Below are 15,055 nucleotides of genomic sequence, written 5' to 3' on the forward strand. Positions count from 1 at the left end.
CACATACAATATGAAGCTCTCTGTGGTAGGTCATAAGAATATATATAGTTTTGTTAAATCTGGTTCACATCCAAATCGTGACCATACCTGGTACGACCATGTGTATCCCACATCCAAACAAAAATATGACGCACACAAACGCACTTTATTTTCACATTATTTAAAAGGAATTTAAGTGTTATGTACTAAATTACCATAATTATGAGCACAAGTTGTTAAGTTGACAATCATTTTTAAAATTACGTTTCTCCATTTAGATTGTCTGCAGTAGAATGCAGTCTTTTAATCCAGGAAAAATGACTGCCTTTAAGTTTTATAACAATAGTAAGTAAAATCCAGCGTGATTTACATTACAAATCTCATACGTAACATCTCTGCAGGATTTATAGACGTTAAAGCACTGAATGAAATGAACAATATAGACAAAAAATAAACACTCTGTGTCTACTACTTTTATCTCTCATAGAACTATCCACAGTCCAAAGGCTGTGGAGCTAGAAGGCTACGCGTGCGAATGACAAAAGATTTTTAAAAATAAAATAAAAAATGTATCAATACATGAAATTAGATTACACAATGTAGTTGAGGTTTACATGAATAAGCAGAAATGTAATCATGCTTATCTTTCCTATAGCACAAATGAAAAGCCCTCTCTAGATGAACAGATTTGTCAAATGAAACTTTTTCCTTCTTTTCCACTGCTACGGTAAACTAAAGAGTGGATATTCAAATGACACTGCTAAATATGACTAGCATTAGCTACGTGTACTAGTGCAAAATAGTCCATCAAATGTATTAGCCGGTGTAGCCTGTACACGAGTCCACTATCGGTCATATCGCAACTGAGAACATGCCCCAAATTCATTGCTTTAGTAGAATTTAATGGTAAGTGAAATGATAATCACATTGTAATGTACTTAGTATTTGTTCAGTCTACAGGTCCTCTAACACTCTGTTAAATGAATAAATGTAAATGTACTACAACGTAACTTTTGTTTTAAATCAATTAACGCAGAAATTACACACAATATTAAGTTGATGTAATTATCAACATTATTATGTCAACACCACTCATCAAAATAATGTGTACAACTTTAAATATTTAATTAATTCAATAAATTAGAATTTTTATCTTGCAAACACACATTAAATTTAGATTGTGGGGGTTTGTTTTGTATAGCGCCGCTGTTAGAAAATACACGATGGTTGAATGTGAACATAAATGAGCAGAATGTAAGCTTGTGAAATAAATTCAACTTTATTGATTGCACTTTTTGAGAAAATGACATGACTTTGAATAAAAATTTACTGAAATAAATACTCTAAAACATTGATATACCCGAAGAAATGTAAAAAAGAAAAAATAATTTAAAAAAACTTTTTACATACCTTCTAAATAGGTCCCTTTAGGAGGTAAACGTTTTAAAGACGGTGTTTTATAAGAAACGCGCGTATTACATGCCTTCTAAACCTAACCCTTTAGGATGTAAAATGCTGCTTAAAAGAATCGAGAGTTTTGTTTAAACTAGAAGACACAATTTCCGGGGAATGTCTTGTAGGCCTATACACAGTGTCCTACACATCTGAGGTGTGTGTGTGTATGTGGGTGTGGGGTGTGGGGTGTGTGCGTGCGTGTGTGTGGGTGTGTTAGAGAGAGAGAGAGAGAGAGAGAGAGAGTCGAGTGTTTCCTGGGGGTTTGCTGACCAGACTGCTTGCAGTGTGTTTATGTTAATGAATCAAGGGACGAGTCGTGTGTTTTAGGGTTTAACGATCCCTACCAATGTGTACATTTGTGGTTTAAGTGAATCTTTGTTTCTGAAATTACTTCTGTGGTAATTATCAGTTTGTGTAACTAATCTATCAGAAAATACTAGACCTGGTGACTGAATGTGGTAGATGTATTAGAATTTTGGACATGTTATGCATGTGTAGCTCCCTATGTGTATGATCTATGTGTAATCCTTCTGTCAAGAAATGAACAGACTGAGGTTTGTGAAATAATTGAACTGTTTATTGGCTACGTTGTTGAGAAAAACACTGTGATGTGTAAAACATTTCTACAGTCCTTCAAGGCTGTATGATGTCGTTGTTCTCTTTTACTGAAAGAAAGGTCAAAACCATCGGTGTTATTCGTTGTGAAGACTGAAGTGACAATATGTCTGAAGAAAATGAAAATATGTATTACATATCCTACCTGCTAACCAGGTTATTTTAAGGGTGAAAAAACCTTTTTTTAAAGACGGTGTTTTAAAAGAGTCGTGCATTTTGTTTAAACTATAAACGAGATTTCAGAAAATGGTCCGCCAACGAGGATACTTACACAGAACTTTCGCTAAATACATAAGCTTTCGTCTATGCTTTGACATCCCATGTCCCAGCAGTACATTTATGACCTCTGATGACCATGTGGGTGTGCGGGGGTGGGTGTGTGAGAGAGAGACACAGGTGTTCTTTTGGGAGTTTTGCTGACCAGAATACTTACAAATGTGTTTGTTAACGAATTAAAGGGAGTCGTGTGTCTCAGTGTTAAAATAGTGGTTAAGACGTCGTAGTTAAAACACAGAAGAAACTCTGCAACTATCTGTTACTATGTCTGCTCCGAGAAATCCTAATACCCTTAGAAGATTGCTGTGTATTCACCAACAAGAGGACCTGTTGAAATGAGAGAGGACCTGACGTTTGCTCAAAATTTTTTTATTTTTTTAAAAACCAAGAGATTAGTTTGACAATTTATTAATGAAGGTAATGTAAATACGTTGTTGTTTAACCCTGAGCAGGGCGTCAACAGCTCCAAAGATCCTGTCTTAAGTCCGAGGGTTTAGTTAGGAGGTAGAAAAACATTTAAAGATGACGTTTTAAAAGAAACAAGTGTTTCATCCTTAATGGTAAAAAAGAAAAATGGTTGTACTCCAATATGAAATAAAACGGCGGAGACACACTGAGTACATTTCTGTTCCACAGTCTATAAGGATCCCCAAACTTCATGTAGTGTGGAAAAATATATACACCCTCCGTGACTACGTTACTTATGGTTTAAACATTTTTATTTTGTGATGGCAGCAAGACAAAACGGTTGTGCATTTGGTATCTGGTGATTTAGAAATAGGCCCCAAATGTCAAATATGTTTGTGTATGGTTTCGTCAGGCAAAGATCACGATGGTATGGAAAGAGTATACAAGAGTAATTGGGGTGATCTAATGCTTAGGACTTGTACAGTACTTCAGCTCGGGAACGTCCCACCATGGCGTTCAGAGAGGCGTTATCTATGGTACACGTATATATAATATAGATCAGATCACCAGTCTGTCTTTACCCACTCCTGATCTGGGGGTGGGTGGGATGGGGATAACAGTTCAGGCATATTTCCAACAGAACAGAATATTAGACATTTAGTGTAAAGTAGTGAAAAAAAAAATCTCTGAAACATTTCAGTGAAAATAGTGGTCCATATTTAATGCATTATATTAGAAATGATAGTACAGTCTTTGTTGATCAGTTACCAACTCATACTTTATAATATGTCAAATTATGGTTAAGAATCACATTGGTACAAAACTGCAAGTCCATTGTGAGTAAAATTTATTTCTGAAAGACCCCACATGAATCCCATGCTTCAACATTTGCTGGTGATCAGCCAGGGTCCAGCAGATTTATCACTGATGAGCTCCTAGCAAACTGCAAAATGGGCAGCCACTTCATTCCTCGATCCCTGAGGTGAGTATGCTCACCACCAGTTGTCCCACCATGAACCTGTGGCTGGAGGGGATTCCCCTCGAGGCCCTGCTAGATTCTGGAGGTACAAGCACATTGGCCCACCTGTCAGCTCTCCCCTTGTTACACAGTCATAGACACATTTGTCACGAAATCTCAAGGAGTAGAATGCAATTACAGAAATCTTATTTTAAACAATTAAAAATAACAAACAATGACAAAAAAGAACCAAAAACTAGAAAAACCTAAACAAAGGACTAGACTGAAGCAAGGCATAGCAAAGAAAAGAAAACTCAACATAAAAATCAAAACCCACTCATGGTGCAAATGCAACATAATGGTAACAATACAAACAATACACACAATGCTTCCCAACCAAGGAGAAATGGTGTGGAAAACAAAAGAAGAATTTAAAAAAATGTGAGTGAGGGTGATGTCCGGTGGTCTGGGGGGAAATTGTCCATGGTGGGCATGACATAGTGCCCCCCTTATGGCTCCTGAAGCACCCAAACTTAGGAGGGCCTGGACCCCTGGGTAGAGTGATAACCACGGCGAGGCCAGAGGGGGGAGCAACGACCATGGTGAGGCCAGAAGGGGGAGTGACCATGATGGCAAAGAAAGGAGGTGGATCCATGTTTTAAGCCAAGCAGGGAGGCAGAGCGACATCCTCAGCCCAGCAGGGTGGAGGAGGTGAAGTCATCATCTGGGCAGAGAGGACGACCCCAGCCGAACAGAGAGGCATGGCAACATCACCAGCCAAGCAAGGAGGTGGGGTGACACCCTCAACAGGGCAGGGTGGAGGGATGAAATCATCAGCTGGGCAGGAAGGCAGAGCAATCTTTTCAGAATCTCTTACATGACACTTTCATTTGTTACCAGAAGCATTGATCATAATTACTTTTAATGACGTTTAATAATTCTGTACAATCAGTTTATCTATACAATAACCAGTTTATGTATAATACATAAGTTAAAGAACAACTTGACACTTTTGCTTTTAACAATTAAAAGAGGGATAAAAGGAAATTTCTAAAACATGCAAACACATTCATATGAAAAGAAAAAAATAGGCCCAAAAATTTTAATAGAATTACCTAATATGAACATCAAATATCAATATTAAGTTATGCAGTCATACATGTTTACCATTATGAGATTGTTAGGAAGTAACAATGAGAAAGTAGAGGTGGATAGTATGGATTGTTCCATCATCCTGTCTCAAAGACAGTGTTCATAGCCAGAACAACTACATTGCTTACTGTAACATTGCAGTAGAGATGCCCAGAATGTGTCCATGTGGTTCAGTGATGGATGGTCATATAGATCATTTTTGTATAGACTTTGTATAGATAATTTGCATTTACATTCATTGTGCATACAATATGTCATGTATTTAACCACTTAAATAATTTCTCATTAACACATTATTGGGAAACCAAATGTGCATTGTTCTCACAGAGTGAAAGTGCGCTGGAAATTGTTGCTTCATATTTCAGTTAATTCTAGAGTAGTTGGCTCTGTGTTTCCAGTAATGGACAGGTTTTCCAAATGCCCTCTACTTATCTTAATGCAGACATTGTGCTGCTCTTTCTCTTGGTTCTCCATCATTATCTTTACATCCATGTCTTTTGTCATTTGTGCCTCTTTATCCTTCTCCTGTAGCATCTCCTCTTGGACTTTCTTCTGCTTTTTTTCAGCCTTCTCCTCCTTCACCTTACAGTAGAATATGAGGTTTTTCTCAGGGTAGGTAACTATAGAAAGTGGCAGCTTGTAGATGGTCTTTGTCTCTGTGGTGATCAAGAGGAACGTGAGGACTGACAGGCAGAAGGGCCAAGTGCATGCTGGAAGTCCAAACTGAGGAATAAAGCATTAAAAACAGATTACAAAATGCGAAATTTGGAACACTTATCCTGAAAGTTTTTCCATTGTGAATAACAAGATACTTACAGTAGCCATCACATTGCTAATTGCAAAGCCAAGATATGCACAGAAAAATGCTAAGGGGGAAATGAGAAAGGAAATTAATGTCACTGATGGCTGAGAACCTTGGCAATGGTTCTTACATAACCAGAATCATTTAGCATTCAGAAAGTTTATATGGTTCTGACAGGCATCATACCACAGACTATAGACAGTAGATGGACCTGCCAGGTGAGGGCGTAGTATATTCCACCAATTGCAATGCAAGCCAAGGCACAATTGTATCCCCACAGTCCAAAGTAAATGCTCTGGAATGGCGCCGCAAGAGCAAGACCTAAAATAGCAAATTATAAATGAGAAATTTTGCTGATCTTAAAATGTAACTCTTCCTGGATCACTTAGGTTCATATTATTAGGTTCTATATTATGAAAAGGGACAGATTTGCTGATCTTTTCTTTAGGACATTGTGATTGAAGCCAGAGTAGAGAATGAAACATGCACGGTTGAGTCTTACCTGACACCATCCCAATAGTTGAACCAATAACAGCATGCATGCAAGTTATTGGTGAAGAAATAAACAGGGCCACAATGAATATGCCTCCTGTCCAAGGATTGTCACAGCCATAGACCTGCCCAATGCCAACAGGAATGGACTGGAAGAGCTGTGGAAATTGAGTTCATGTCAAGGGTATGGGATTTAGAATACAGAGCATAAGTGCTGCTATCAGTAACTGAAGTGACAGCTTAATCTGATGTTGCATAAAATAATTATATTTCTTGAGAGAAAATGTGGCATTTCAAGCTATCTGAAATTGCACACTGACTGAAGAAACAGCTCCTCTCTTGACTTCAGCATCAGAAGATTCTAGAAACGCTCCTAAGTGATTTTCGTCTTTGGACTCATGTACAAGAGCTTGCAAAAGTGATGTCTGTACAGCATTAAAACTACTTTATATCAGCATGCTTCCAGTAAGGCTTTTACCAAAGTATATTCCAGCTCAGACCATGTGATGTTGGGGAAGGAGGTGATTGGCTGGATGAGGACCTGGGGGAAGTGGTGGTTGTAGTGGCCTGTAGCTACCATATGAAGACACACCAGAATGTTAAAAGGCAGGTTTAAAACTGGCAGATCCCACCGGCTGTTAATTGAGGCCAGGGCACTAGAGATGATTGGGCTGTAAGACATGAAACAATCAGGGTTTATTATCGGGTATGATAATAGAACAGTCACTGCTCAAGCAAGTTTTAAATGTCTAGTATAGAGACACTGAGTTCTCAAGCTCCTTTCTTTATCACAAGTCTACAATGGCTGACAAGTAATTGAATACCAAATGTTCTAGTATTATTTTCGGCATGGTAATGAGTCCACTGGTAGTCCTGTATAGGAAAAAGGTGACCTAAAACTGTCATACAGGATTCTTTTTTGCAAGAAACTTGAAACCTCATGTCCTAAGAATAATCTATGCCTCCAACTATATCGCTCAATCATGTCTACCTCAGTGCCAAAACTGAAATATTAATGTCATCACATGCAACCTTTGATTAACCTTTGAAAGCGATCTGGTTGATGTGATCTGTTTTGACTTGATTTTGTCTTGTGGCAGCATGTCACTCTGAATTTCCGTGAATATTTTAACATCTGTCACACTAGAATGACAAACCTCTAAATTTTCATTGCCTGAAATTATGAATGCTCTTGGTTTCAGATTAGTTTCACTGCTTGCTTTATAGAAAATCCAAAGGTATGTCTGCTTATGGATCTACAGACCATGCATGCTGATCAATGTTATTTATTCAGTGTAGAGCCATTCTCTATTTCAAAGCTACCTTGACTGACATGTATGCAAAGAAAAATGAGTGCCTGAAGCTCACCATGCCATTGACATAAAGATGTTGGGCAGCAGAAGCCACCAGTACCAGTCACCTGCATTGGAGAACACTGCCATTAGAAGACCAACCAGTATTCCATTGTATCCATACAGGCCTGCTGCGATTGCCCCTCTGAGAGAAAGTTAAACTGAAATTGCATTTTTCCAAACAGTAAACAACTCACAGGTTATGATATTGTATGAATCACAGTCTGGAAATACCTATTTTGTTTGAGAATGAGGGCCGAGATTGTGGCAAACAAAGTGCCCACAAAGCCATTGAGAGCCCACCATCTATTCTGGAGGATCAGCCCTGCGAAGATGATCAGTCCACTCAGAGGGTTGTTTACGAACATGACCTGTGCTGCTCCTCTCAACACCCAATCACAAATCTGAAGCAAGATGCACTGTTCTGGACAAAACAATGAATAACAGAAGTAGCATTATTGAAATATACAGTATACATATTGTAAAATATAAAATACCTTTATGACAGTTCCATTGAAAATGATTTAAATAAGATGTTAGTAATGGGTTAAATTACACCTTAGTTTATAAATCCTGATCTAGTTTTCAAACCCCCAGTAGACTACTTCATCAACTGTCACCTTGATATATCTGTGTTTAGAGTGCAGCTATCTAGTTAGTAGCTCCTGGGGGTGATAACAGAAGTAAAATCTCTGATGAGCAATGGTAGATTAGATACGGAATTGGGACATTAATGTTTTTCTGTTTTACATGGATTTCCTTTCCTTTTTTTCCACGATATTCTCAGAATTAAACCCAAATACCAATAACTGAGCATTTACAACACAAATAACATAACATACACAACTAAAATTATGTATGCCTATGTACACTGACTATTTTTATACACTTAAGTGACATCTGATCTGCAATTATGATGAATTTCTGCCTTTACATGTACTGGGATATATTTTGTCTGCCACAGCTGAACTACAGATGAGATGGCTGAGACAGATATATAAACATGCATGAATGGTTTTATAAACATTAATTGGGTTTAGCATGCCTGCGAGTTATCAGTATTCATGTGGCAGTATTTAAAGGTCACTGAATTATTATTAGCTTTTTTGCTTGTAGTCTTCTTGCACAAAATAAAATGTATTCATTTAGAACACAGTTGGTGGCAGCTATCATTTCTATTAAGATATTACAATTTTACAACCCTGGAAAAAACAAGACCTCTTTTAAGACCAGTAGCATCAGAACCACCTTTTTATTATATTATGTCTTTTTCCACAATAAACATGTGCACAATCACTGTCCATGAAAAGTGTGCTTTATGTAATGAATAAAACATTTTGGGGCATTCTATTATGGGAAAATAATCAAAAATGGGAGGTTTGATTCCATTCCGAAGGTGGTTATTTCCTAATATTTTCCTCTTAAAACACAGCCATTCAGCCAGGAATTGTTTTCTTTTCTTTTTTAAAAAAAAATTAATTATGCCTGTATCTATTTATAGTTATATTTAATGCTGTGAAACATTTGAGAAACAAGTTAGCTCCTGTTATCACTTACATTATAGCAGCTATAAACAGTCATTCCCTCAGCAGTCTTTAATTTTTTTCCTAATGGTATTAATTAGATTAAAAAAAAAAAAAAAAAAAAAAAAAACACACCTTGTTAGTCAAGTTACAGAAAAACCAGAAAGTGCAAAGTCCTCTGTCCTGAAGACTATCTCATGGCAGTAAACGTACTGACTGTTACGCAGCACTGACACCAGGGACTTTTATCTTATGATCAGTTATCTATTACTCTAGAAACAATAATGTATTAGAACATCAGAGCTGCTGTTATTGTAAATTAAACAACACCTTCTGACCAGACAGAGCTGAGACAGTGCTGTGGTGTAATGTCATTTAATCAGTGAGAAACTATATACATATCTAGATGCATATTGATGAAGTAAGTATACTAGTAAGTAGGGCTAGTTAAGATCTTATAAGCCTATCTTTCAATATACATTTTCTACAGTTTAAATGTTTGTCACTGTATGCATTTAAGAGACCACGTGAAAGCAGTCATGAGCAGATAAAGCCTACCTTTCATCCACGTGTCAAAAGGAGCCATATTTCCCGAGAAGTAAGACGCAAAGCGTGTGAGTTTAACTTTGATCTTTTGAAGTTTAGAAGACTCGGTTTGTGTGTGCTGTTGCTCATTCTGCTGCAGCTGTGAGTTCTTCTGAGTCTGTAGAACTGTGTTAGCCATGAGGGGCTGCAGCTCCTGTCAAACATAATATATTAGGAATTTCTCACTAAAATGCAGTAAGAGATTTTTGTACAGCTTTGTGAGCTTCATGCCATAATTTTATAGACGTAGGTTATCAGAATAAAGGTAAAACTTAATGCTTGTCATTGAGATGCTACCTTCAAGGGTATGTAGAGATTAAGATGTGTTAAACAACACAGAACATAGCAGATTTTGTATAAGACCACCAAATTTGTAAAAACATTGGAACATGTGACTGACAGGTCTTTCTTGTTACCCAGGTGCGTCCTGTTAGATTGATTGATTAAACAATAAATAGCTATGAACATAATTGGTTTTAGCCTTCCGTTTCACCTGTGAAGACGGTATTTGTTGTTAAAAAAAGGATAAGCCAACATGAAGATCAGTGAGCTGTCTATGAAAGAAAACCAAGCCAGCATTAAGAATTGGAAAGCTAAATTAGAATTCACAAAGAAATACAGAGATGAGCCACAAAAGTTCTGGAGCCAAGATTAACCTCTACCAAAGTGATTGGAAAGGCCAAAGTGTGAAGAAATAAATGATCTTCTCATGATATAAATGGTTCCTGCACCACTCTACTCTGGTTCCTGCACCACTCTACTTACTGTGAGGGAACACGATGTTAGACGGATGTTTCTGGCAGTGAACCCCAGGAAGGCTGCTGGCCCAGACGGTGTACCTGGTAACGTGCTCAGATCATGTGCCCACCAGCTTGCCCACATCTTTCCAGAATTTTCAATCTCTCCCTGGCCCAAGCAGTCATCCCGTCCTGCCTAAAATCAGCCACAATCATTCCAGTGCCAAAGAAGTCTCCCACCACTAGCGTGAATGATTATCGTCCTGTAGCCCTCACTCCAGTTATCATGAAGTGCTTTGAGAGATTGGTTCTTCAGCACATCAAGGACTACCTCCCCCCAGATTTCGATCCTTTTCAATTTACTTATCGTGCAAACAGATCCACAGAGGATGCTATCACCGTAGCTGTCCACTACGTGTTGAGACATCTTGAGCAGCAACAGAGCTACGTACGGATGCTTTTTGTGGATTACAGTTCGGCTTTTAATACAATAATTCCGGACATTCTCGTCACCAAATTGGTCACCCTTGGCCTCCCCCGCCTCACGTGTGCCTGGATAAAGGACTTTCTCACCAACCGGTTCCAGACAGTGAGACTCGGGCCCCACCTCTCCTCCACTCGCACGTTGAGCACAGGTTCTCCACAGGGCTGTGTGCTGAGCCCCCTCCTGTACTGTCTCTACACATATGACTGTAGACCAGTCTACAACAATAATATTATTATCAAGTTTGCTGACGACACCACAGTGGTCGGACTTATCTCAAAAGGAGAGGAGGCAGCCTACAGAGAGGAAGTCCTAAACTTGGCAGCCTGGTGTTCAAAGAACAACCTGACTCTAAACACCAAGAAAACCAAGGAACTTATTGTAGACTTCAGAAAACACAACACGGAGCTGGCCCCCCTCTTCATTAATGGGGAGTGTGTAGAGAAGGTCCACACCGTCCGGTTTCTTGGCGTCCTTATCTCTGCTAACATCTCCTGGACGGACAACATCACAGCGGTTATCAAGAAGGCTCAAACGCGGCTACACTTCCTGAGGGTTCTCAGGAAGTACAATCTGGACTCCAATCTGCTGCTGATCTTCTACCGCTCGTCCGTCGAGAGCTTGCTGACATACTGTATCACGGTGTGGTACGGTAGCTGCACCGCAGCAGACAGGGAGAGGCTTCAGAGGGTAGTAAGAGCAGCACAGAAGATCATTGGCTGCCCTCTCCCCTCCCTGATGGATATTTACACTTCCCGTTGCCTCAGCAGAGGAAAAACTATCATTAAGGACAGTTCTCACCCTGGCTTTGATCTGTTCAATCTGTTGCCCTCAGGGAGACGTTACAGGTGCATCAAAACAAGGACTAGTAGATTTAAGAATAGTTTCTTCCCAAATGCTATTACCATTATAAACAAACACATGTACTGAGTCCACAGCATATGTATATATTGTCTCAAACTGTGCATTTCATAGTACCTACGCCATCCACCCTAATATCTATCTATCGTGCATATATCTTGCATATATTGTATATCTTGTTTATTTATTTTGTTTATTTATCTTGTTTATTTATCTGTGTATTATCTGTTTATTCTTCTTGTGTATTGAATGTATATGTTTGCACGGAACAAAAAGGAGTGGCTCTTAATTTCATTGTACATATGTATAGTGACAATAAAAGGCATTCATTCATTCATTCATTAAAACATGGCTTGGGCTTGCATGGCTGCAGGGAGAAACCCCCCAAAACAAACCCCAAGAGAAAGAGGCTTTGGTAAAAGCCTGGAAAAGCATCACATGAGAAGAAATCAGCTTGATGGCAGGCTTGATATAACTCACTGACATCACAAGATGGCCACTGGTCACTGGCTTAATGCAGTTAATGCAAACAAGGGATATGCAACCAAATAATAAGTGTTATTTACTTTAATTTACTTCAAGACTTATCTGTTCCTGTACTTTTGCTCACCTAAAATTGGGTGGTCTGATACAAAAGGTTCTATGTTTTATGTTGTTTAACACATCTAGATGTGAACACCACGAAATAAAAGCTGAAATCATAAACTCTTTTTTCATATACACATTTTGATATCAAACCCAAATGTCTTTGGTGTATAGCACAAACATACGAATTGGTCATGCCGTTCCAATCACTTTGGATGGGACTGTTAATATATATATATATTTATATATATATACACAGTGCCCTCCACTAATATTGGCACCCTTGGTAAATATGAGCAAAGAAGGCTGTGAAAAATTGTCGTTATTGTTGAACTTTTTCATATTTTGTTAAAAAAAAATCACAAAAATACTCTGCTTTCATAGACATCAAACAATTGCAAACAAAACACATAAATAACAAAAATATATTTGTTAAATGTAGGTGTGCAACAATTGATAGAGTCATATATTGTAAATACTATTGTAATGTGAGTGTGTGTGTGTGTGTGTGTATATGTAAAATTCTGTAAGTAATAATAATGTATATATACTATAGTAATGTGTGTGTGTGTGTGTGTGTGTGTGTGTGTGTGTGTGTGTGTGTTTGTGAGTGTGTGTGTGTGTGTGTATGTGTGTAAAATTCTGTAAGTAATAATAATGTATATATACTATTTCATGATTATACTTTAATTCCTTATAATCTAGGTCACTCTGATTTCGTTATCTTACCTTAGAGTGTTCAGTAATGGATATATGCCCTGGGACAAAAATTTTAATTAGTCATTAAAAAGAAAAACTCATTCTTTAGTGTGAAAGTCTATAATTAACTAAGCGTAAATTAATTAATAAGAAACTTAGAAAATCTCAGAAACCAGAGCCTTACCTCTGAAAGTTGTATTGCAGTCATAAATATATGGCCAGGACTTATCCCTCAAAAATCACTGTAACTGTGAAAGAGCTGCTGATCAGGCTTTATATTGTGCTAGTGAAATCCAGGCTCCTCCTTTGCAAACACAGATGAAAATTAGGAAACAAGACAGAGGAGGCCTAAATGACCTCCAGTCTCTCCATACAAACCTGTAATGCTCTGACAAAATACTGTAAGTTCTGATTTTTAATGCATACAAATGTAACTTAATTTGCAAAACTTCCTCTACACGATTGCCATACACGGAGTCATCTCTCCCAACTTTTGACTCCCAGTTTGGCAGCAGTGTCGTGTGTGATGCGCTTGCCATGTTTCCTGTTAAAGTTCATCACAACCTTGCGACAGCTTCTGATCCAGTCATGAGAATGATTTCAGTACGTTCTTCTTACGTCAAAGGCGTTCTTAAAGGCTATCTGAAAATATATAACGTAAACTAAGTCTGAAATGTTTTGGAAGACATTTTGTCTTCCAAAGAGTTCATTTCCCCTATGTATGGAAACATTTGGGGACACCATGTATTTTGTTTATTTTTTTCTCCACCAGTGATGAAAGTTCCCAAACAAGCCACAGCTCTATAGAGTGGTGCATGTAGCCATGCAACTCACAGACTGACTGACAGGCAGTAGTATGTGTGATTTCAATCAAATGAACTACAGCTAGAATAGGAATTATATCAGCATTCTTTGAATGCCGCTTGTCCAATCAAATTAGTGCACTGGAACAAACTCTGATATAAGTGAACACATGGGTTTTATTTTTTCCTAGCTCAGTCTGTGTTTGACTTAATCTTTAACATCCCACATTTCATCAAACAATCACATTTATGTTTACATTCATGACATTTGGCAGATGCTCGTATCCAGAGCAACAAGAAGAAGTGCTTTGAAGTCTTTATCAATAAATACATCCTCATCCTCGTTCACGAGGTCAGGGACCAAGAGTATCACTCTAAAAACCCTGTTGAGGAGGTTAATGTAGTATGAAAAACACACAAGACAACACCATTAAAATAAATAAATAAATAAATAACAAAGAGCTAAGTGAAGTGCTTCATGAAGAGGGAGGTCTTTAGTCATTGTTTGAAGACAGCCAGACTTTCCACCACCTATAGGCACCGGAACAGAAAATAACCTTCATGCATGCCTTCCTTGTACCCAGAGAGGGGGGTCACTTCACTACTCTTCGTTCAGTTTGTTTCTGGAAATATCTGTCTAGCTAGTTAATATTAATGGCCATACGATCATCAGTATAACACTGAATTGATTAGTTGGTTGTTTTCTGCAACAACAACAACAACAATAATAATAATAATAATAATAATAATAATAATAATAATAATAATGATGATGATGATGATGATGATGATGTGGGGTGTACGGTAATGCAGAGTAGCTGACAATTAAGCAAAATACAATCTCATAATTAACATACAACTGCCTTTCCTTACCGGTGGCCACCTACAGGCCAATAATTTACTGAAATTCACCTAAAGCTTTGATTATAAAACATAATTGCAGAAAACATAGATAGAGAGGAAAACAGTTTGAACCTCGGGATAAAAAGAAAAAGGCAAAGTTTTGGGATGTGATCTCATTTCATGGCATGAGAAATAATAAAAAAGTGTGGGTAAAAATATATAGGTACCAGCTTGTAACCCAAAAACCTTTTTTTAGAAACATCAGTGCAGTGTGTTTATTGAAGATTAGTTATATGCTTAATTATACTAGTTTACCTGTATTTGTTTGCTCTGGAATAATCTTAATAGATTAATACATCTTTATTTAAATCTTTAAAGAGAAGTTAATATTGATATCTATATTTTTGTGCTCTGTTTAGGAATGGGTGATATGTCTTATAAATGGC

The 15,055-nt window shown here is 37.8% G+C and overlaps 1 protein-coding gene across 2 annotated transcripts; it reads right to left on the reverse strand.

The window, feature by feature from the left end:
• Window positions 1-3,086: 3,086 nt before the first annotated feature.
• slc14a2 (solute carrier family 14 member 2) lies at window positions 3,087-13,018 on the reverse strand. Of its 2 annotated transcripts, none has more exons than XM_017451527.3 (9): window positions 12,994-13,018; window positions 9,571-9,751; window positions 7,724-7,913; window positions 7,506-7,634; window positions 6,616-6,808; window positions 6,148-6,295; window positions 5,832-5,966; window positions 5,660-5,709; window positions 3,087-5,566 (listed from the first exon to the last, which is right to left on the reverse strand). In XM_017451527.3, exons 2-9 carry the CDS (start codon window positions 9,734-9,736, stop codon window positions 5,198-5,200), a joined length of 1,380 nt encoding a protein of 459 aa, XP_017307016.1. In that variant the 5' UTR covers window positions 9,737-9,751; window positions 12,994-13,018; the 3' UTR covers window positions 3,087-5,197. The 2 variants fall into 2 exon arrangements, with proteins under 2 accessions (XP_017307016.1, XP_053530604.1); XM_053674629.1 differs by lacking the exon at window positions 12,994-13,018 and adding an exon at window positions 10,363-10,589.
• Window positions 13,019-15,055: the final 2,037 nt, after the last annotated feature.

The sequence above is a fragment of the Ictalurus punctatus genome, chromosome 22 (genome assembly GCF_001660625.3).
Source record: "Ictalurus punctatus breed USDA103 chromosome 22, Coco_2.0, whole genome shotgun sequence".
NCBI lineage: Eukaryota > Metazoa > Chordata > Actinopteri > Siluriformes > Ictaluridae > Ictalurus > Ictalurus punctatus.